The sequence below is a fragment of the Colossoma macropomum genome, unplaced genomic scaffold, assembly GCF_904425465.1.
Source record: "Colossoma macropomum unplaced genomic scaffold, Colossoma_macropomum, whole genome shotgun sequence".
Taxonomy (NCBI): domain Eukaryota; kingdom Metazoa; phylum Chordata; class Actinopteri; order Characiformes; family Serrasalmidae; genus Colossoma; species Colossoma macropomum.
In genome coordinates this window covers 27,443,331-27,465,715 of record NW_023494788.1, presented here as the reverse complement: position 1 = coordinate 27,465,715, position 22,385 = coordinate 27,443,331, and the positions used below count along the sequence as shown (strand labels likewise).

General features: G+C 38.6%; 1 protein-coding gene across 8 annotated transcripts in view; it reads right to left on the bottom strand.

Moving 5' to 3' along the window:
• ablim3 (actin binding LIM protein family, member 3) overlaps nt 1–22,385 on the bottom strand; it is a 95,471-nt gene that overhangs the window by 44,324 nt on the left and 28,762 nt on the right. For all 8 annotated transcript variants that reach the window (XM_036568985.1, XM_036568987.1, XM_036568988.1 and 5 more), the window contains exons 3-6: nt 12,735–12,918; nt 4,620–4,735; nt 2,045–2,171; nt 804–897 (exon numbers count right to left, since the gene is read on the bottom strand). In XM_036568985.1, coding sequence (XP_036424878.1) covers nt 804–897; nt 2,045–2,171; nt 4,620–4,735; nt 12,735–12,918 — 521 coding nt within the window. The remainder of the gene's footprint in view (nt 1–803; nt 898–2,044; nt 2,172–4,619; nt 4,736–12,734; nt 12,919–22,385) is intronic.

The window sequence follows — 22,385 nt, the reverse complement described above, 5'->3', positions numbered from 1 at the left end:
TTTTTGTTCCTTGCTTTACTATTCATGTGACCTCTAAGTCTTTAGAACATGCTGTATTACCCCAAAACATCTAAAAGACCCCTTGTAGCAGGAGACATAAAGATCACTACAGCAACAATACAATAATTCCCTCCTTACGCAGTATTTTTCTCCCTCATTGCTCTCTCTCCTTTCACCTGCTCACCTACTCTATCCCTTCCTCACCTCCTCTCTCTGCTTCACCAACTGATTCTCTCTCGCTCTTTCTGTTCTCCTTTCTTGACTCCCCTCCCCCGAGCCATGTTCTTTGCTCTATGTTCATGGTAATGCCAGCGAACGCCTGTTGAGAGCGTGTTTGAGAGCCGTGCTTCAAAAGGCAGTTTTTATCCTGCCGTCTCTCTGGGCTCGCTCATCCATCTCCTTATATTTTAGCCTTTGATCTTTTTATAGCCGGAGCTTCCTGCCTCACAGATCAGTCCAGGTCCGTTTCAATGCTATTGCTTTGCCAGAATGTACACAGGTACAAGTCAGTGGTAACATGCTGCAATATTCTGCTCAGTCAGCAAAAGCAGGCCCAACAAACAGGAAATGTTTATGTATGGAAAAATCTCGGCGATTTCCCCAACACCAAAACATATACAAACTGATGGAAAACAATAGCGAACAAACGTTTGAGCTCATTCTATGGCTAGGGAAAAATAAACTGGACAACTCATTTATGACTTGGCTGAGGCACTTCAGCTCCACTTCTCTTGAGGAGTATTACATTAATAGCTGGACAGCAGCCACTTGGCTGAGTGGTCATAGCAGACCATCACACTCACCTCCAGTACTCGTCCGCTGATATATCTGTTGCAGGACTCACACTTTATTCCAAACTGGGCATGGTAATCTGATTCACAGTAAGGAATACCATCTCTGAAAAACAAGCAATAAACAAGCAGATTCATTAATCATACAAAAAGCAGACTAAGTGACATTCTTCAAGGAGATCACAAGATCAATATATATTCAGTGAGTTTTCAGTCAGTTAGGGATGGGAGGTGTACTGGTATAAAAGTGAATACCAGCAGTGTTTTGCCTACCATTAAGTGCCACCTGGCTTGGATGAGATTCAGACATTAGGATGTAACTGTCAGACTAACGTTCACAGCGTTCAGTTTTTATGTGATATGTGCTCATGTTTTGGCCAAAATGAAACTTTCAGTCCATTTTTAAATGTAAAGACACACTAATTAACTTATAAAGCCTTACATGGCCTAGCTCTGCCCTATTTATTTGATATTCTTAATCTTTACACCCCTGTTTGCACTCTCAGGTCATCTGACAGTGGCCAGTAAAAAAATTCAGACTGGTCACTGTTTGGGCAGATCCTTTAGTTTTATGGCCCACAAGCTATGTAAACTCTTTAACTCAATCTTTCCATCTCTGCTCTTCACCTGATGTTATACCTTTTTTGGTTCATAAAGTGACACTGGGTCAGTAAAATGCACTTTATGAACTGAAATTATTATTATTATTATTATTATTATTATTATCATCATTATTATTATTATTACTAAATTTAGATCCAAGGTACAGCACATATCTGATCATAGATACAGCAGTGTGTGGCAGAGATGAGCTGCAGCTAGCAAATTCTGACTCTTTAAGCATTATCTAGAGTTGGCCTTAATTACAACTGCACCTCTTCAAAATAAATGTAACAGAATAAAGAACTATATAAAGCTTTGTGGTTACTAAAGAAAAAAAGTAACAGATAGGTACCGGCATAAGCCAGCCCTCATGGTTTTAATATCAGTATTGGAAGAGGATTGTGCCATCTGTAGTCTTAGGGCTTCTTGTTCAAAAGTTACACGACAAACCCAAACCACAGCCTTATTCGTAAAAGCGGCTTTGGTATAATGCAAGAACTGTGGCTTTGATTCTGGAAATCAAAGTATGCCCCATTGTGCAGTAACACTCGGTAGGGTGCGTTAATTGGAACAAGGTTAAAACAGGTTAGGTCTCATATTCTCAAACCCAAATACATTTAACAGGATGAGTCGGATGTCTGTCTGCTCACTTGCTGATGTACTCTCCGGTGAGAACCATTCCGCAGGTCTGGCACTTAAAGCAGCTGACATGCCACTGTTTCTCCAATGCCAGGAGAGACTGGCCCTGCTTGATCTCTTCCTTACAGCCTGCACAGTCTACAGAGAGCGAGAGAGGGAGAGAGAGAGAGTGAGAGTGAGAGAGAGAGAGATGGAGAGAGAGAGATGGAGAGAGAGAGAGAGAGAGAGAGAGAGAGAGAGAGATTCATTAGCTGACAATACTTTCATGTGTTGCTTACATCTGTCTGGAAATAAATGTGAAGTTTATGGATGTTTTTCTGTTATGTTGTACTGAATCTACAGCTGCATGAACCTTGTGTCAGACTAAGCAATGGAAAGAAGCTTGAGTCAGGCTGTGAATTACAGCATTATTCATGAAAACTGACAGACATAGAATCCTGTAGTAGTTATAAACACTTACACACTTGCACACATACACACACAACTATGTGTGTAAGGTGGAAAGGGGTCTGAATCCAGGCTGGCGTTTGATACATGACTGCGGCAGGCTCTGGTGTACTGAAAGGTCAGTCGATCATTTGTTTTCATATGGGCTGTGTGCAGCTATGTGTAGCTTTAGTCACCCAGCACAGTGATCTGTTCTAGATTTTTCATAGTAGCCCTCAGTCACTGACATATATTAAAGGGCCAATATCATGGAAAAATTACATTTCCTCTCATTTTTGAAATAAAAGAGTCTGATGTGGTATGTGAACAAAGTTTTTATAATGTACCATTCATTGTTTTTGTCACCGTGCCTTTAAAACTGATATATGTAATTGTGCTGTGTCCTGATGTCACAAAACCAGTGCATTTACATGTATCTCTCTATTCAGCCTAGAGTGGTTCAGCCCCCCATTCACACTGAAGTTATAAGGAGTGTTTTAGTCCAGACTACTTTTTGAATCGAACACAATACAGGACAGCCAATCAGAAGACAGCACAAATACATATATCAGCACATATCAAGGCACGGTAACAAAAACAGTCTGCTTAATTCTAAGTGATAAAGATAGTTTGGTAGAAGTAATAAAGTTAGAAAAAGCCACAAGCACAAAAAAATGAATATGCTGATCTTCTTGGCCAAAAAATGGCCTGAGGCCTAATTTAAAGAAAATAAACATTTTAATTGCACTTGCAATGCTGGTCAGAAATTAGATATTTTCCACACATTAAGCTGCATCTGTAGCCTAAAGTGGATTTCCATGGAAAATAGAGAAAGAAACAAAAACATCTTTTGACTCAAAGCTGCTTCATAATAGGAGCCACTGGGCCATGGCTGAATTACCAGTATAGTGATGTGGGTGATGTTTTCACAGGCTCCTGCCTGATTGCACATGGAAAATTTTAGAAAAGCAAAATTGCTTGAATTGCTTGTTTCTGTTTTAAAGCTAAATAAAACTTCATAAAACAGCTTTGGTAAGACATTCTCATGTCTGTCTCATCCTAAGACCTGTACTGCTTAAATATAACAGTTACAGTTTCCAAATTTTTATCAAATTTGTAACATTTTCATATATTTTGAATGTATTTGCCCTTTGGCTTCTATTATGAATTTATAAGGTTTCAAGTCAGCAAATCATCTTTTTTTCTAAGCACAGAAATTATTGCCTGTAGTAATTAACCTTATGCTACAGAGGCAGTAAATGAGATTAGGTCAAAGAAGTGTAGAGCATTCCTGTAGAGTAGTAGAGTGTAGAGTATTCCTTTAATATTCTTTCTATATTCTCTCTCTCTCTCTCTCTCTCTCTCTCTCTCTCTCTCTCTCTCTCGCTCGCTCGCTCGCTTTCTCTCTCTACCCACATACTGCTTTCAGAAATGCTCCAGACCCCTCAGCCCTGAGTTAGCATAAGACATGACACCTGCTATCCTCTCCCCTCAGACATACACAAATGCTATACAAGCACATACAACAATACAGCCCTCAAGGAAACATCCACAAATTCATAAATTACATTGCTGATATCTTCGGTACAGTGCACTGCATGAACAGACACAATATGACCTTTTCACTGCTGATTTTTGCCATTTCACCTTGTTGGGGAGTAACCACAAATGATCTACAGTAAATAGAAAATTAGGGTTTTGCCTCTGTTGCTATGGCAATAAACGCCTTGATATGCCGTTTTAGGAGGATATGTCAGGGAGAAAAATACAGAGCAATAAACGAGGCACTCCATACACTAAAATAAAGACAATAGCAAGTTAACAATCAAAACTGATTCATAAACCTGTAAATTTAAATCCTCTCATTGTCTCTTAAACGCATACATATATACACACATAGTGACTGAACTCTCTCATTTAATGATCAATTCTCCATTGATCAGGATGAGCCTCCTCTAAACTGACTGCATGATTTAGAGGAGAGGTGTCTATCAGGGAGATCTGAGGCTGTGTGTGTCTGTATGTGTGTGGTATATTTATAGAACCCAAAGGATCAGCCCACTGTGCAATACACGCAACAATAAATGCAGAATAAACTCCACTGGAACTATAAAAGTCACTTCATTCATAAAACACGCCAATGTTTTGAGGAGGACTTACGACTTGGCCCATGAATCTTGATCGGCTCATTTGAAGAGACAAGCTTGTGAGAGCACTGTTGACAGACACACTCTTTGCCACTGAATGTCACCCTGTCTCCAATAGGAAAGGGTTTTCTACAAAGAGAAGAAAGAGAGAAAATGACAGAGAAAGTAAAGGTCCATCAAAAGATTTACATTAGACATACACTTCCTGAATAGAATAACACTCTTGATACTGTGCTGCTGGTATTGTACTCCTGGTAATTCTCTGGAAACAGCATCAGTTTTGAAAAACATCTATTAGGGCACATGTATGTATTTCTATAGCTATAGTTTGAAATGTCTATGTTATGTTTTTTGATGAGGTCAATCCTGCATTTCATTAGAAATCATATTTATCATGGCTGTCAAATCATAAAGATCATTAATAGCGTTTTGCGGGGTTAATTGAGAGTATTCACATTTATTTTATTTGTTCAAGCCTGACCCTAAAGATTTTTCCCATGCAAAAAGCCATGCATTTTAGCTATATGAGTGGACAAAATAAACTTCACCAGAATGCATTTATTACTTTCAACAGATCAATAACATTATTTTGATTGTGTGAACACAGAGTTCAGATGAACCTGGACATGAAAATCACATGATTTCCATAAGGTGAGCACAGTTTCCAGTTTCCATCACCAACATCCAGTGAGAGAAAGAATGGCTGCAAGTTCCAACCAATGAGTGATTCTTGTTACAGTGGGGGCTTTTGAAGAGAATTGTGGCTTTCCGCTTTGCAACTGCTTTTGTTAGTTTGCTGCTCATTGATTTATGCATAGGTCTTCGGCACACCCTGTCCAGTGTAGTCTGCTAAAGGTGTTGATGGTACTGCTTTATAAGATGTACTTTAATCAGAGGGTTAAAATCACAGATTCTATCATGGCAACACACACATATATATATATATATATATATATATATATATATATATATATATATATTATGCTATATATTTTAAGATCACATCCTTATGTAATATGTATAGAATCTGACAGCTTCAAAAGCACTGTAATGTAGTTATGTTATTTAAAGGTTAAAAGATATTTTACTGAATTGTACATTGAGGCAGAAAAACGTATCCTAAAGTTACTATTTTCACTTAATAGCTCTGATGCTAAAATGTGTCAATGCAAAGTCAAATAATAACTGCATAAACAAATGAGATGAGCAAGGGAACAGAGCAATTTAATCAAATGAAAAAGTCTGCACACATCAGCAGGCAGATGAGAGTTAATGTCCAGTTCAGCTGTGGCAGCAAGCCCAGTGGGGCCTCTTTAGGAGCAGAAGGCCCAGCCTGGTCATGTGATTGCCGTTAGAGGCCCACTGAGGGTCAGGTGACATTTAACCCTGAATAGTTGAGGCCTTCCATAGCCCTGTTTCTGCCTGTGCAGTTGCCTGACCTGAACACTTTAACTGTTCCATATACAGTAGAATTAAAGGAATCTCTATTTGCCACATCTGTAGCAACAATAATTTTGTGATGTGTTTCAGAGAACCTGTTGACTCAAAACACACTTATATGCCAATAGGTAATAAATTTAGCATCTGCACACTGGCTTCTTTTAAAACTGCGATTCAAATAATTTTTTGTAGGGTTAGAGTACACGGAAATATGTTGAAATTATCATCTGTGGACTGTATTCTACCAATGTGACAGACAGACATCAGACTGAAAAATGCTGGAGTATTCTTTTAAGACAGCAGATTGGACCTAAAAATAACCTTGCGCACAGTAGCCCAATGGCCTCCTCACTTGCCCCTTTTAAGTGAGACGAGTTGAAAAACACGTGGAGTGCTAATGGCTTGGCAGCATGGCAGGCGTTTACTGCTGCTGGTTTTGCTGCTTTTGCTGTCTGTGCCTGCCAAAACACACACACACACACTGAGTGTCCCCAAGGTTGGCCTGTACTGGCGCAAGAGCCACTGGGTGTATGAGATTAAGCCAAGCGACCAGCAAAAGACGACACAGCACAGATGTTTAATGGTCTGGTTTTACTGCATTCCTTTTCTCCAATGCACTTCAGCTATCCTTTCTTAGAGCAGTGCATAAGCACCTGTTTGCCTGGGTAATTAAAGAGGCTATAATAATCCAGCACGTCCACCTCTACACAGTAATCAGGCTGACTGGAAGCTTCTTCACTGGAGACAAATCCTATTAGAGGAGCCCACTCCTACAGCAAGTCTGCAATTATAAAGCAATCCGTTTACACTCAACCATGACCTGAGCATCACATCAGCTCAGACCTTGAAGCAGGATTACTCTCTCCAGCTCCTTTAAATGAAATGTCCAGTAATGGCCCTGTTCTACCGCAATTGTCCCTAATTTGAAAAGTCAACTGGCATGCACACACACACAGCACAAGATGCCAAAGGCACATAGCACATCTGGAGCCACCTGGTAGTGTTAGGCATGACCGCACATTTAAACCATTACCATAACACAAACTTAAGGATGAGCACACATGCACCTGCACCCCACATGCGCACACACACACACACACACACACACTCATCAATGGTGAAACCAGAGTTTCATTTTAGGTGTGGGTTACAGGTTGGGAGGCCAACTAGGGAACATTAAAACAGAGACATTGAGAGAGGATGACACACACCAACTAGCCTACTTCATTATAGCTTATTTGTTAAGAAAATGATACACCCAAATGACTGAAGACTGTGATTTTCTTGTAATTTTAATAAAATCATTGTTTTCAATTATACAAAACCATTTTTGTTGCAGGTATGTATAAAACCTTTTGGTATTAAGATGCTACAACTCTGAAAATTCACAGTTTTCAACTAATCTGTAGGAAGTGTTAAAAAATGTAGAAATTTCATGTCTACACACTTCACATAATGCATATTTATCCTCTGGCTTTGATTTCTCAATGCAATTATGACATTCCATTCAGGAGAATTTCCAGTAACACTTTATTTGGATAGTCCACTTTAGATGCTTTGTAGATACTTAATTTATTTTCAAGTTACATTCAACTAAATATCTACTAAATTGACCATACTTTTCTTTAACTCTAAACCTGGCTCTAATCCTAACCCTAACCTTAACCTCAACCCAAAACCTAAACCCAACCCTCACCCTGGCCCTAACCCAAACCCTGGTCCAAATCTTAACCCTATCCCCACCACTGTTTAGAATCAACACTGTTTAGAGTTTGAACAGATAGTTTGTTAACAGTTTGACCATCTGTACATAATCTATAGGGGACTATAGTGGGCTATCCAAATAAAGTGAGATTGAATTTTCTGTTATATGGGTGTTTAAATGCTAGTTGACCCTTCATTAGTAATATTAGCCTGTTTGAACGTGGTGTACGGAATGTGCTCTTTAATTTGACAGGTTTTTTTTGACCAATAGCCCTGGGCAGTGCATAGCAAATAAGCAGCTCAGTGCAATATTAGCTCTTTGTGTGATGGCACTGCATAGCAAACCAGAACTTTATGAAACCCTGTTTTCTTTTTTTTTTTTTTTGAGAGAGAAAGAGCGCAACATTTTACATTCACATGAATACATGCAAAACCATGTACCTCAGTGGTAAACCATGAGTCTTGACAGCTATGTTTGTGATGGCCAAAAAACTACTGTTACAGAGCACATACCTTCTGGTGTAAAAATAACTTTTTATTGGTAGTGTACATAATACAAGTTTTTTTTCTTTGCACATCAGGTAATACGCGTTCATGCATGCACTTGTCTTTGGACAGGCGGTTTACATATGTGTGTGTGTTCTCTAGGTGACCTTTTTATTACCTGCCATGTGAGGCTCCCCTTAGACACCCTCTGCAATGTCAGCTTTTTCTTCACTTTAAAAATTTACTCTGTTTACATATTTAATGGACACTGCCTCTTTCTGTCCACAAATGCCATGCTGTTTCAGTCTCTCATGGCCACATACATCAAAAACCTTTATGAAAAATATCTTAACATGGGAGAACGCCAATGTCTACTAATGTGTAAACAAAGAGTGGTCTCTTAAAAGCATTGGTCATATAAAACATGGACACTAGGACCCAATTTATGCATATTAAAGCAAATGCTCGTGCATAAAAAACACTATGAGCAGTAGTCAAGTCAAAACATTATAGTAGGCCTGCAGTAGCATTTCTGAAGAAGCAGCTTTATTTCGGTCCTCATGGTTTAGAAGCTTACCACTAGCTAGCCGTCCCGCTGCTTGTTACTGCATGGTCTGGCTGATAAGAGTTTTGTAGGCTACTCCTGCCAGGAACACCCCATTGAGCTCCTTAGTGCCCAGTGGCAATGGCTTCTGTAAAGCAATCCCGGCCCCCTCTTGGCAAATGGATTTTCCTCTCCGTGTACATTCATCAAATGCTAATTTCTCCCTGTTTGCTAATGGGAGGAAGTATTAAAAGGGGCTATTTAGTGGAACTAATTTCCTGCAGAACTGGGCTGAAGGCATACACTGTAACTACAACAGGAAGATAATAGGCCCACATTAACTGGTTCAAAACTGCCAGAGCCCAGGGAGAAGTATTCAGGTTTGTAACATTTCTGAGAACGCATGGAGGAACAGCAAGAGAGAAAGGGGACAAGAGAGAAAGAGAAAATTCAGTCACTGAAGGTTATCTGCCAAAGCGAGTCAGCCAAAAAGCCTTGGAAATAGGCTTTGCATATGAAGAGCAGAAGCTATCAATGTAGCTCAATATCCAGTTAGATTAGGTCTGTTTCCCTCATCTCAAAGGAAATGGCCATTCTGCAAGATGCAATCAGATTTGAGTAATGGTGCTGCAGTGTTTGGCAGGCAGGTAATGGAGCAGAAGAGTGAAGGCACAGAGTGCTCCCTACATGGGAATCTCTCATTGTGCTCCTCATTCTTCTTCTGTCAGAGTGACTGTGGCTCAGAAAGAGAGGAGGTCCATCGGAACACTGCTGTGTTTTACTTTCACCCATCTCTCACAGTGACCAAAATCAATTCAGATTCAGTCTCTGACCACTTTTATCTCTCCAGCTGAGCTGCTCTTATATATTCCCCTAAATGTGTACTCCAGTGTTTTTTGGCCTAAACCTTTTTGACCTAAACTGCCTGCCACATCTATACTATGAACAATTATTTTGACACATGATCATGACTGATTGCACATGGAAAATTGAGGAAAAAGAGAAAATAACCTGAACTGCTTTTTCAGTGTGCTGGTCCAGTCTAAAAGCTGCATAAAACTTCATGAGAACATAAGCTTTATTTAGACATTCTGATATGTCTTAAGCCCTGCAGTACTGTGCAAAAGTCAGAGAACGCCCATCATTTTATTTAATTAAAATGACCATTAAGTAAAAGTTATTCATTTTTCAGTGACAGAAAAAAGCTGAAACAACAGAATATTTTAAAGAATATCTAGCAGGAAAATAGCCAAAAACCTCAACAACTAAAAATAGCATATTTTCCTTATAGATGAAAGCATTAAGTACTGTTTACATGATGCCGACTGTTTTGGTAGCCTACCAGGTCTTGTGCAGTTATTAAGAGTTCCATTTTCTGTATGCATTTTAATAATTTTGTGGTCACTGACAGCATGGTACACAAGTGACAAACAGAGATAAGCTTAAAAAACGCTGATGGCCTCTTTTAAGTCTTTTCCTGTTCTAGTGCCTCTCTCTTCCTTGTCCTCCCCTCCTCATCCTTAAGTGTCTTTTTGTGGTGTCTACTCTTCCTCTTTCCATGCAATCTGATCTTCCTGCTGTTCTCTCCTGCTCCAAGCGCAGTTTCTGCTGAACCAGCGTGAGAGTGGAGGGTCTTTCAAGGGGATTGTTTTTTCTTAGAAGGGGTGAAGTTATACATTCAGACTCAAAAGCGAGTTTGTGTACATGCCTGTGACTTTATGTGTGAGTATATGAAGGAGATACAGAGAAAGAGAAACATTAAAGGAGAACAATTCTTTCACTAATCTCACCTAAAAACAGGGACTTTTTGTGTTTCTTACACATAACCTCGGACATAACCTTTGACAGTGGAAGACTACTTAGAAGTTAAAATGCTGCGAAAGTAATTCCTAATACATTGCCCTACTTCCCGAAGCAAGGGAGCAACAGTAAGTGGCAGGGAAAGCAAGGCTTTGCTTTTTCTTTGCTGCTCTGTAGACATGCTCCATCAAATCCTCTAATTTCAAACGTTCCACTGGAAACATTCCTAGAGGACAGAACCCTTTTAACCTCAAACCGAGCAGAACATCAAAACCTACATCCCTTCTGCTTTCAGGCCTTGTTTTGCATTCTGACAAAGCTATCTGATCCACTGCAAGATGTAGAGTATTAACAATACATATAAAAGGCTCAGAGGTCTATGTGTTAATGAGTACCAGACATCAGCCTAGAATTCACTGTACAGCTGCAGAACTTACTAGCAACGGAAGCTGAGCTCACTGAACTTTTCCTCTCTTTTAGCCCTTCCTCACTCTTAATGTTCCTTAGGAACACTTTCTCTAATGATTCTTTACAGTCTTTTCTGCAGTATACAGAAGTATTTGCTATATGCCTGTGAGTAATAATGTTTACAGCAGAAATCGGATCCAGTCAGATGATGTTAATGATAGTACTAGCAAATCCCTCTAAATGCTCCAAATTGTTGAAGCCAAGAAAACGTAATTAAACCTAAAATAAATGACATTAAAAAGGCTTCTATTCCTCTGAGAAACATGGTGTGGTTCAATTTGTTCTGCTGCATTTTCATTCAGGGGTAAGAACAACTAGTAGATATCCACTCTAACATGTTAAAAGGCCATTAAAGGGATTGTTCAATGAAAAATCTATCTATCTATAAATAGCCCAAACGTAGTCAATCAGCCAAGACATTGGGTGTACAGAAAATTTACCAAAAATATTCAGTTTTTAAGGGGAAAAAAACAGAATTCCACCAATTTTAAAAGTTATTGAATAAGTAAATTATTTTGATATAAACAAAGACAAATAATCCAATGGCCATGTCGAAAAAGACGATAATCCCTGTTTTCGGAAACGAACTGAGAGAGAAATAGAGAGGGCTAATTTATTGTTACACAGTTCGTAAATATGTTGGGAAATTGGGGTTCCCATTTAAGAAGTGTGTGGGTGCACTCCCCAGTATTTATATCTGTTTAAGTGAGAGAGAGAGAGAGAGAGAGAGAGAGAGAGTAAGATTAATTAAAAAGCCACCTGTTGTCTCTACTGCGCGCTGTAATGCTAGCTTTACCGCATGGCTTCCTCTTCTACTAATTTTATATTACATTAAGTGTAGCTTAAGTGATTGGAATTCAAATAAATGCAGGTGTACTCTGTAACTTCAGCTTGCCTCAAAATGATTCGCTGCAGTAAAAAAAAAAATAATAATAATTAAAAAAAAAAACAGCTAAAGTGACAGAATACTACCCTAAGGCCTTTAACCTGGAGAAAAAGTTCTTCTGATCCCTGTCTACAGCTGGTGTTCTCAGAAAAAGGTAATAAATAATATTTAATAATGTACGCATCATGTTTTCACTTTTACTGTTAAAATATTCTGCTGTGTAAAATTTGCTGAGTAAAATTTGAAACTGATGGTTAGCTGAATTAAGACAATGCCACCGTAATTGCAGAAATGGAAAGCTGGAAAAAGAAAATGACTATATTTGTGTTGTAAGTATCGTGTCTGGTTCCTGCCACCACCACTGTAAAGAAATCCAAGTCGGTAAGTTTTTTACAGGGACAAATTTCACATGAAACCACTCAGAAGGACTTTACATCTCAACCACTGAATTACGCAGAAAGTTCCCCTTTAAGACGGTTGTTACTACTGTTTTTAACTATGCAAGGTACTTTTGACCATTTTTACAGATACAGTATCAAAAACCGCATAAGCTAGTCTGTGATTTTACCTAACAATTTGCAGTTTAAGGCAAGTGTGGTATGATTTAGGAATGCAGTTTGCCTCCATTAATTGATAGCTACATTAGCCTCATAGCTCCAGAGCACAACTAAAGAAAGGACATGTTTTGGCTGATCAACTTCACATGTGTAAAACTATTTATATTAGATCTTTTTAAATTGTGATTTTGTAAAGAAGATGTAAGAGTTTTTCTCTTCCTGGTATAAAAATAAAAGTCTCACCTGCAGACGCTGCAGACAAAGCACTTTGGGTGGTATGCACGGCCCAGCGCTGAGACCACCTCTCCTGTGATAAAGTCCCCACAGCTGTCGCACTTCGTACCGTACAGTCGCTGATAGTCTGCCGTGCAGATGTACTCGCCGCTCTTCTGGAAGAATCCCGAACGAGCCAGGTCACAGCCACACACTGTGGGTAAAGAGAGAGAGGGAGCAGAGCTTCGGTATTCAGGACTGTGTAAACCAGGGGTGCCCCAATAAAGATTTTTTATGTTTTTGAAAGGCAACAATAATTTTACTAATTTGCTCTTAACAGATTAAACGAATGTACTTACATGAAACACACAAGCTTGTGCACTCAATAAAGGGCACACATTACAATTTACTGCAGTGAAGTTTTATTTATTGGTATTGCTAAAACTAAAAATCAGTTTTGTTGTGTGACATACAAAGACAACATACTGATGGGGATCGCTCAACATACCAATACTAAGACTTTAATACAAATTCCTCAGCAATGTCTTTGATTCTTTGATGCAACCAAAAGTAGGTGGAGCTTAAACCACTAATGAACGTGAGGTGCTGGAAGTGGTTTTATTTACTGATTTAATTTTTTACTGACATTATTAACATGCTTACAGAATGTAACATAGACAGCCAGTCACCAGTGTAGGTTTAGAAACAAGCAAGCCTATTGGCTCATGGATGGTGATAAGATAAACAATTGAAATTTGGAATTGAATGACATGGAAATTCTGAGACTTATAAAGTCTATAAAGCCATAAAGCATCAAATTTCGATATCCAGCCCATTCCAATACTTTAAATTGTTTGCTGTCGATTAACCCAGCACCCACAGCATTTAAAATGAACCTAGTTGGTACTATGTATAGCACTGGGTAAAAGTCAGAGACCACCCTTTCATTTAAGTCATTTCCAGTCTAAACACCATTGAGTAAAAGTTATTCATTTTTCAAAAAAAGCAGAAAACATACGCAACAAAAGCCTCTACAACAAAATATAATATCATTTTTTTTAGTATTTAGTGTGTACAACCTTTTCCCTTATTACAGTCGTCATTCTTTTCAGGGACTTACTTTCAGTTTTTCAAAGAAATCTGCAGGGATATTTTTTTTCATGCTTCTTGTCAACACCTTCAAAGTTGAGCTACAGAAGTTTGCAAATTCAGACTAATCAGTCTATAAAATTTTACTTCACATCTCAGATGTCCAGTTTCTGTGTTGTGGTGCAAACAGACTTCTCTGTCTCTTTTCTCTGTAATGACTTCTTGACAGCTACACATCCTTTCAGACCCATACACTGTTAGAAATAAAGGCACTGTGCAGGTACATTTTCGTACCTTCAAAGGTACAACAGTGTTTTTTAGGCCCAACGTGTATATAACCTTAAATGACTTTTTTGCCAGTGGAAAAATACATGTTTATACCTTTTCATAACCTAATGTTTTAAAACAAAAGAATAAAATATAAAAGCATGTGAATGAGATGGGTTGTTTTCAGTCAATACAATTTAGAAAATATAATGTCAATGGATTATGGTACAGTTATGTTCCCTGACTAAAGGTACTAAGACGTTCCCTTGAGGGTACCACCCCAGTGACAAGAGGGGTACTGCCCCAGTGACAGTTCCATACCTTTTTTTCTGAGAGTGTAGTGTTGTCTTCTCACAGGATGGACAGACACACTTGTGGACTTTTGCAGATCTGAAGCAACAGTTGAGCTTAATTTTCTCCTCTCTCTCAAAAATGAAAACTTTAAGTACTTTTTATTTGATAGTGGTAGTTTTGGTAGTCCTGCACATAGTTAGGAGTCCCATTTTCAATTTTTCATTTTAATTACTTTTTAATCTCCAGATTTGAAAATTTCTGCTTCTTTACTTATGTTCCTTTGACTTTGCCCTTCCTTATTTTAAGTGGACTATCTTATATCTAATGTCCTCAGAAGTGTCTTCTCTAGTTATTTTAGATTCACATGAGAAAGAAATCTGCAAGGCAGCTAAGGTGTGTTTGGGTAGTTGCTTAATGTCTCTCTAAAAGAGAAAATAATGTCAGTGACACTTTTAGGAACAGCTTTTGTTGGGAGGTCACTGGTTTTAAAATTAGAAGGATGAAATAGTTTTAATTGGCAGTAGCTGCAGGAGAATAAACAATGAACAAATTAAATACTGATTTGATATTATACTTAGTGTTTTGGGAATTTGTGTAATTTTCTGTTAAATCTGCTTTTTTCTGAGACTCAAAAATGAATAACTTGTACTTAAAGGCTGGTTTGACTGGAAATCAAATAAGTGAAAGCTGGTCTCTGACCTTTGCACAGTACTGTACATCATAAAATGGTAATGCAGATGACCAAAATAAAAATAAATAGTTGTCTGTTATAAGGCGGCACGGTGGTGCAGTGGGTAGCGCTGTCGCCTCACAGCAAGAATGGCCTGGGTTCGATTCCCGGCCGGGTGACCAGGGTCGTTTCTGTGTGGAGTTTGCCTGTTCTCCCCGTGTCTGCGTGGGTTTCCTCCGGGTACTCCGGTTTCCTCCCACAGTCCAAAAACATGCAGTCAGGCTGATTGGACATGCTAAATTGCCCCTAGGTGTGGATGTATATGTCTGTTTGTCTGCCCTGCGATGGACTGGCGACCTGTCCAGGGTGTATCCTGCCTTCCGCCCGATGACAGCTGGGATAGGCTCCAGCACCCCACCGCGACCCAGAAGGATAAGCGGTTTAGATGATGGATGGATGGATGGATAGTTGTCTGTTATTTTCAACCCTTTGCCCTTATGTCAAGGCAAGCTGCTTTCACACAGACAGTTAACAGTTGTAGAACCAATTATACTTTATGAAGGCCTCTCTCTCCTTTGTGCTCTGGCCATGATTAGATTCTTCTGTGAAGTCAGGCAGACAGAGCATCCGCTTTGAATTACAAGCAAAACATAAACAATGTTTTTCACACATGGAGGAGTGTTCGTTACCAGTAAAGCTGAGAAGTGCAGATGTGTCAATTTGTGCTGATGCGAATGTAATCACTGGAAAATTCATCTGAGCAAAACGAAACAACAGGACTCACGCTGCACTTTCTCATTAGGAGTTAATGATGTTCCTCCAAGTGGCCTTTTCCCTTCTCAAACACGTCTGTGACAATTGTTTTCTCTTTAAACTATCAGCTAACAAAACAAACAATACTGAACACCTCAACATATTCATAGGAGAAGTAGTCCCCAAAAGCATGAAATTGGCAATTTTTTTCATTTCTTCATAATAAAACTGTTACGCTGTAAGTAAAGTCATCCAGAGTGGTTTGATGTGAAATGAGTTTTTTAAATTTACCAAATCAGAATTGTTCACAGTGGTAGTTCCAGCAACCAGATGTCCAATGAGTTTAATGGCTTTAAAAGCTACCACACAAAAAGTTAGTACTCCACGCTGCCTGATGCCTGAGACATTGTTTTACAATAGTTTTAAGATAAAGTTTTGGCCTAAATGTATTTTTAAAATGCAGAGATGTACATTCAGGCATTGAAAGCCAAAACCTCTTTTTGGAAACTTTTTTTTTCCAGAGGCATGTAGGAGGATTGCTTTCAAAACACACACCTTCTGAGTTTTCACTCAAAGATTCTCTTAACCGATATCCACTGCAGATTTCTCTAGTATACCATTTCAGCATGGCTGGTTATGTAACACCACATTACCTGCGATGGCAGCTTAAACCAGAGAAAATAACCAGGCTTTGTGGTCAGAAACTTTGTTCTTTGTCAGAAGGTAATTTTGTTCACATGGTGTGATTGTTCTTGGAATAGTCTGGTAGTTTTTGCCATAGATCTAATACATCACATGTTTATAGCCTATAAATTGGTTCTTGTTAAAATAATAAAACTGCTAAAGCTTAACAATGTGAAGTAGCCTAAAGGCTAAAATTAGTGTAGTTAAGCATTGTCCTTTTGTTTTGAATAACTGATGTAAGCCATTCTGTGTGTGGAAGGCTTCTGCACATCTTCAGTCTAACACGCATAACAACAGGTGGGGAAAAAACTCTCCCCTTGACCTTGCACTGCCACAGAATATTGTAAAGCCAAACAACATATCAGGACATTGACTAACGTTACACATTAAAAGAAAACAGGTAAAAAGGAACCCGAAGGCTCTATTAATAATCCATTGTTTTAACAGTAAAAAGGAATAAAACATTAAATGTATATATTATTTAATACTAATTAGCAAGCTGTTTAAAGTTAAATCAGTCCTCTCTAGTTCTCGGCCAGTTCTCTTTCCCAACATGGCAATCTTCACTTTTAAAGCATCATCATCGACTTCCTTATCACTCGTTGCTGATATACATCACCCTATCGCTGAGGCCACGTTCTATATAACTGATACAGCACATGAGCAGGTCATTCTGTCTCAGAACGTTGTCTACTGCCTTCTGGCTAGTTCAACCAGAATAACAGCAGTGGTAGCATGCTGTACTTGACTTCCAAAGAAACCCAACCTGTGGACTTAATAGACTGTACTTTAAATCTTGACCTGTACATGTGAAATGTGACACGTTAGCTGACATAACATTCCAAACACATACACATGAAAAGCACACGCAACGCAAGAAGAGCCCTTAGTCTGCAGTGAGCCAAATATATCCCATCTGACTTCGTGACTCAGCACAGTGTTGAGATGCATAAAAGAGAGTGCGAGATGGAAAGAGAAACCCAGAGAAAGTGCTGTGATTGCATAATCTGCTTTAAAGACACTTAGCGATCATCATGCTCTGTGAAAAACAACATACTCACTTACAGAAGGTCTGCCAATGGGCCCTAATTGGATTGTACTCTATAGACTGCATTTTACACAGTGTACATATGGAAGCTATCAGAGTACAATGATGCTTGTAGGATGCGGATTAGAAATGAGAGGAAAAAAAAGAATGGAACATAGTACTGCAATATTTTGGGTAAAAATTATCAGTGTTTTATTACTTAATTATTAAAGTAATGAAATAGGAAAGAATGCTGCTGTCCGTGCCAGAGTTTGGGTTTTGGTGACATCTTTTTATCTTTTTAATTTGGTTTGGTTGGTTTCACACTGCAACGACTAAATTGTACTAAATTACACATGTGGGTGTTTGTTTACTGGTCAGACATTTTGCAGAGATACAAGTGCTCTGCTAGTCTCACCATGAAAATATAAAAAGGAACACATAGACGCTTAATGTCTCTGTGTATCACAATCAAAGTAATAATTATACATCTTACTTGATATCTGTTTCTTTATGACTCTTTTTTAACAAATCAGGTCTGAAGCTTAAAATATGCTCTGCGATCCATGTTTCAAAATCCATCTCATACCTTCGCTATTATTTTGCTGCTCGTCTCTTGTTATTACCCGCAGCTCGTGCTGCAAGAATGATATAAGCGTCTGTCAAGTTGAAAAGAGTAAAAAAGTGTTCCCACCAGCAGCGAACTGAACCAGGGTTCACTTAGGAGCAGATAAAACCCCATGATTTCTACCAGACTGCGGTGCAATTTTTAGAGTAGGGGTGAAGAGTTCACACAAAAATAACCAAACTAAAGACTTGTTTGATAGGTCCACACCAAACAAGGTAGGTGTAAAAGCATCTGCTAAACACATATATTTTGAATGTTGTATGAATTTGTACACTTGTGTTTGAGAAAACAAACTACTTAACATTTCACCAGGCAGTGGTGATTGGATTCATTAACTTAAGGAAGCATGAGTTCATAAACATAATGCAAACTTAAGTATCATACTTTGATACTATAATATATATGGAAAATATTGTAATATTACATTTTAGCAGTACTGCCCAGCACTAATACTTTATGTTACAATCAGCATGTGGAAACAGATATAAGCAAACTGAACTCTTGCCAACAATCCTGCCTTGTGCTGAACAGGTCTAATATGAACACCATTTCAACAGGTTGGTGATCACATCCATAAATCTCTTTCTGCATTCAGTTCACCTGTTCTCCCTAAACATAATGTCAGCATACTGCTCTCTCACACATGCACATGTACACGCACACACACACACACACACACACACACACACACACACACACACACACACACGCGCACACACATCCCACACCTTCATCCATCATTCCAGCACCGACAGCTATTATTGGCCTGGAGAATTGGGCATGATTGCCTTTTGCAAAATGTGTCACTGTAAATCATTAATTCAAAGCCACCTACACTCGTAATTCATTTTGGTGCCGACTAAGACATTGTAAATGAAGACTATGTGGCTGCTTTGTGTGGGCTGCACCTGCAAAACATAAACAGCCCATTAGGGGCAATAAAGGCAGTCACAGGAGATAAAGCAAGATGAAATTGTTCTTGATGCTTTATTATTAAAACAAGTGGGAGACCATCATTAAGAATGTTTAAAACCAACCAAAGGAAGAAATAAGAAAGTCTTAATTCTATTTCTACAGTCTTGCATATTTCATTTGTGATATTAAAGGTGTACTAGGCAGGAATTAACAGTTCAATCTCAGTTTAGACAATCATATGAAGAAGTAACTACACCTCATTTAATGTTTCTCTTTTGTTGATATAAATGGACCTATCAGTATTTGATCTTTAGTTAAACAGTATGCAGATGTTATGCAATAAAACAAATAACAACAGAGGACTTAGCAATCATTTATTAAAAAAAATATAATAATTAACTGAGACCGGCTTCATTAACTGATACAGGCCCCTTTGGCAGAAACAACTTTTTATGTAGGCGTTTCCTATAACCGTCTACCAGTTTGTGATATTAACTGGGAGACATTTCTGCCCATTCCTCCATGAAGAATTCTTTCAACTTTGCAATGTTTGAGGGGTTTCTTGCATGTACAGCCCATTTTAAATCCCCCCACAGCATTTCAATGGGATCAGATCTGGGCTTTGACTGCACCATTCCACAACCCTCCACATATTCCTTTTGAGCCATTCCCTGGTGGATTTATTTGTACGTTTGGGATCTTTATCCTGTTGGAAGGTTCACTTCTTTATCTCTAACTTTTTTACACATGGTCTCACATTCCTCTCAAGCACTCTCTGGTATGAAAGAGAATTCACAGATGATTCTATGCAAGTTGGCCAGGCCCTGAGGCAGCAAAGCAGCCTCAAACCATAACATTTCCACCACCATGCTTTACAGTTGGTGTGTGGTTCTTCTGATCAAATGCTGTCTTTTGTTTTCACCAAGCATAGCTTCTGGCACTATGGCCTGACAACTCTCTCTTTGACTTGTCTGTCCATAAGACGTTGTTCCAGAAGTCCTGGTCCTTGCCTAGATATTCATTAGCAAACTTCAGTCTTGCCCCGATGTTCCTTTCAGGCAGCACAGGTTTTCTCCTGGTGCAACCCCACGTAGGTCAAATTTGTGCAGTCTTTTTTTAATGGTAGATGCATGCACTTTTACTGCAACAGCGGCAAGAGCGACCTGCAGATACGGTGACGAAATTCTAGTATTCTCAGAGACCTCTTTTAGCATGTTTGGTGAGGCAGACTGGCCTGGACAAGTCGGCAGTGGTGATTTCAGTTTGACACATCTGAAGTAGTGATATATATATATATATATATATATATATATATATATATATATATATATATATATATATATATATAGGGGTGTATATACTTTTTCCACATAGAAAACTTCATTTTTGTTCATTTCAGTTATATAAAGCATGACAGAATGTTAATTTTAGGTGTCATTTGTTACTTTTTATCACCTTTATTTATCAGCACTGTTTAAATGAAGATCTGATATCTGTCTCTCCAAATATGTTGGAAAAGTCAAAATTTTTCATGGAGTGTATTACCAGACTAGTGCTGACATAAGGTGCTTTTTGATCAGGCAGGGCAGTTTCAACATGGTACAATTACTAACCCAAACCCAGAACTATGTGTCCATTTCCCACTAAACAAAAGACCTCTAAAAGTAGGCACACCATTGGAGGGTTCTCTAGTGGTAGTGTAGTGGTCATATGATTTCTAATGTGACACTAGTGTTAACAATAAACACAAATAAAAGTAGCGGAGCAGTTTTAAGCTCTGATTTACCTTTTACTCTGTATTTGATTTATGTAGAGAGTCACAGACAGTGATTCTAGCTAGCTAGTGTTTTTTTTTTTAAGAAATGATGTGTGACGATTGTGTAATGACTTGCGCTTAGTCGATCAATAATCTGCACCATTTCTAGCTCAATCCATCTGTTCCAGCATAGCATGTTTAAGATCAAGAAGGGTACCCAATCCTGTCACAATCATGAAATTAACTGCCAAATAAATAATGGCAATTTCATTGTTCATTGTATGCAACTATTACAGTACAGTGCTAAAGGAGGCAAACTGGCTGACTATCTTGCTTTACAGCTGTTGATACTTAGTAGCTCCTAACTAATGACAGGCAGTACTCAGCAATGCTCTTTCATAGCACCAGTGAGGAGTTTGAACTTTTAGTAAGAACCATGATGTGTTGCAATAAAAGTGTCTTCTGCTTTCTTGCTCCAAATCAATGGATGAAAATACACTCTTTGTTGTGACTGTGAAAGCTAACAACTGTGGAAAATAATTGCAGTCTGCATAAATAATTGTGATCAGGCGATTATGTAATAACTGACAGGCCTAAGGGCAACTAAATTCAGCATGGGTACTCATGTATGGTACAATTCACTTGGAAGGCATGATCAGACATTTTAAACCGTACCATACTTGTATGTCAAAAACATTTATAAATGCAGTGCTGGGTTAAGTGCTGAGTTTTGATTTAGTTTAATAAAGTATTTAGGCCAATGGAGCACGTCTGAACAAATAAAAATATTCACAAAATATGGTGGACACAATAGCTTGTCATGTCAAAACAGTTTGAAGTCAATGCTTCAAATATAGCACCAAAATGCTGATGTCTACTTGTCATCCAGTCTCCTCAGATTTAATGAAGTTTGCATTGGAAGGCAACATACTCACATTTCACTGAGACTAATTCAATCCAGACTGGTTCATACAACTGAGAACTATTGACTTCACAGCATAATAAAAGATCAATGCTATGTTTTTATGAGCAACAATGTCATATACCCAAAGAACCGAGAGGGCAAATTTGATAAACACAAATGACAACTTAAATGATTACAGAATGTGAAATGATAAAGTGATGTACCGGAGGAATACATGTCAGCATAATAGATCGAACTGGTGCTCAAGTGGTAAAGACTGTGAATTGGCAGTTGGGGGAAAATGTCCTGGCAACTTCTCCATCTTGCAAGTCACAGAAAGAGCAAGGCAACAGGCACAGTAACCATATTGCAAATAGGCACTATGAATGATACATGAGCCAGCCACATTTGGAGAACACAATTTTCACAGCTCTGTGCTAGCTTTAAAATTAACAAAATTAAGACTTTCCCAAAGGTCTCTATGGTCTTTGGCAATGTGGCCACATGTGCAAGGAAATTTCAAACCCGCAGGCATGTGAGCGCCTGCATATATGCAGTCATGTGTGATAGATTCCATGCCAACCACATTTCACAAACCACAAAACAATGGCACAGTGCTTCAAATGGTCCAAATGGATTGAAACCCTGAAAGAAAACCAGAAAACTCTAAGGCATGTGACTTTCAGAGCTTCAT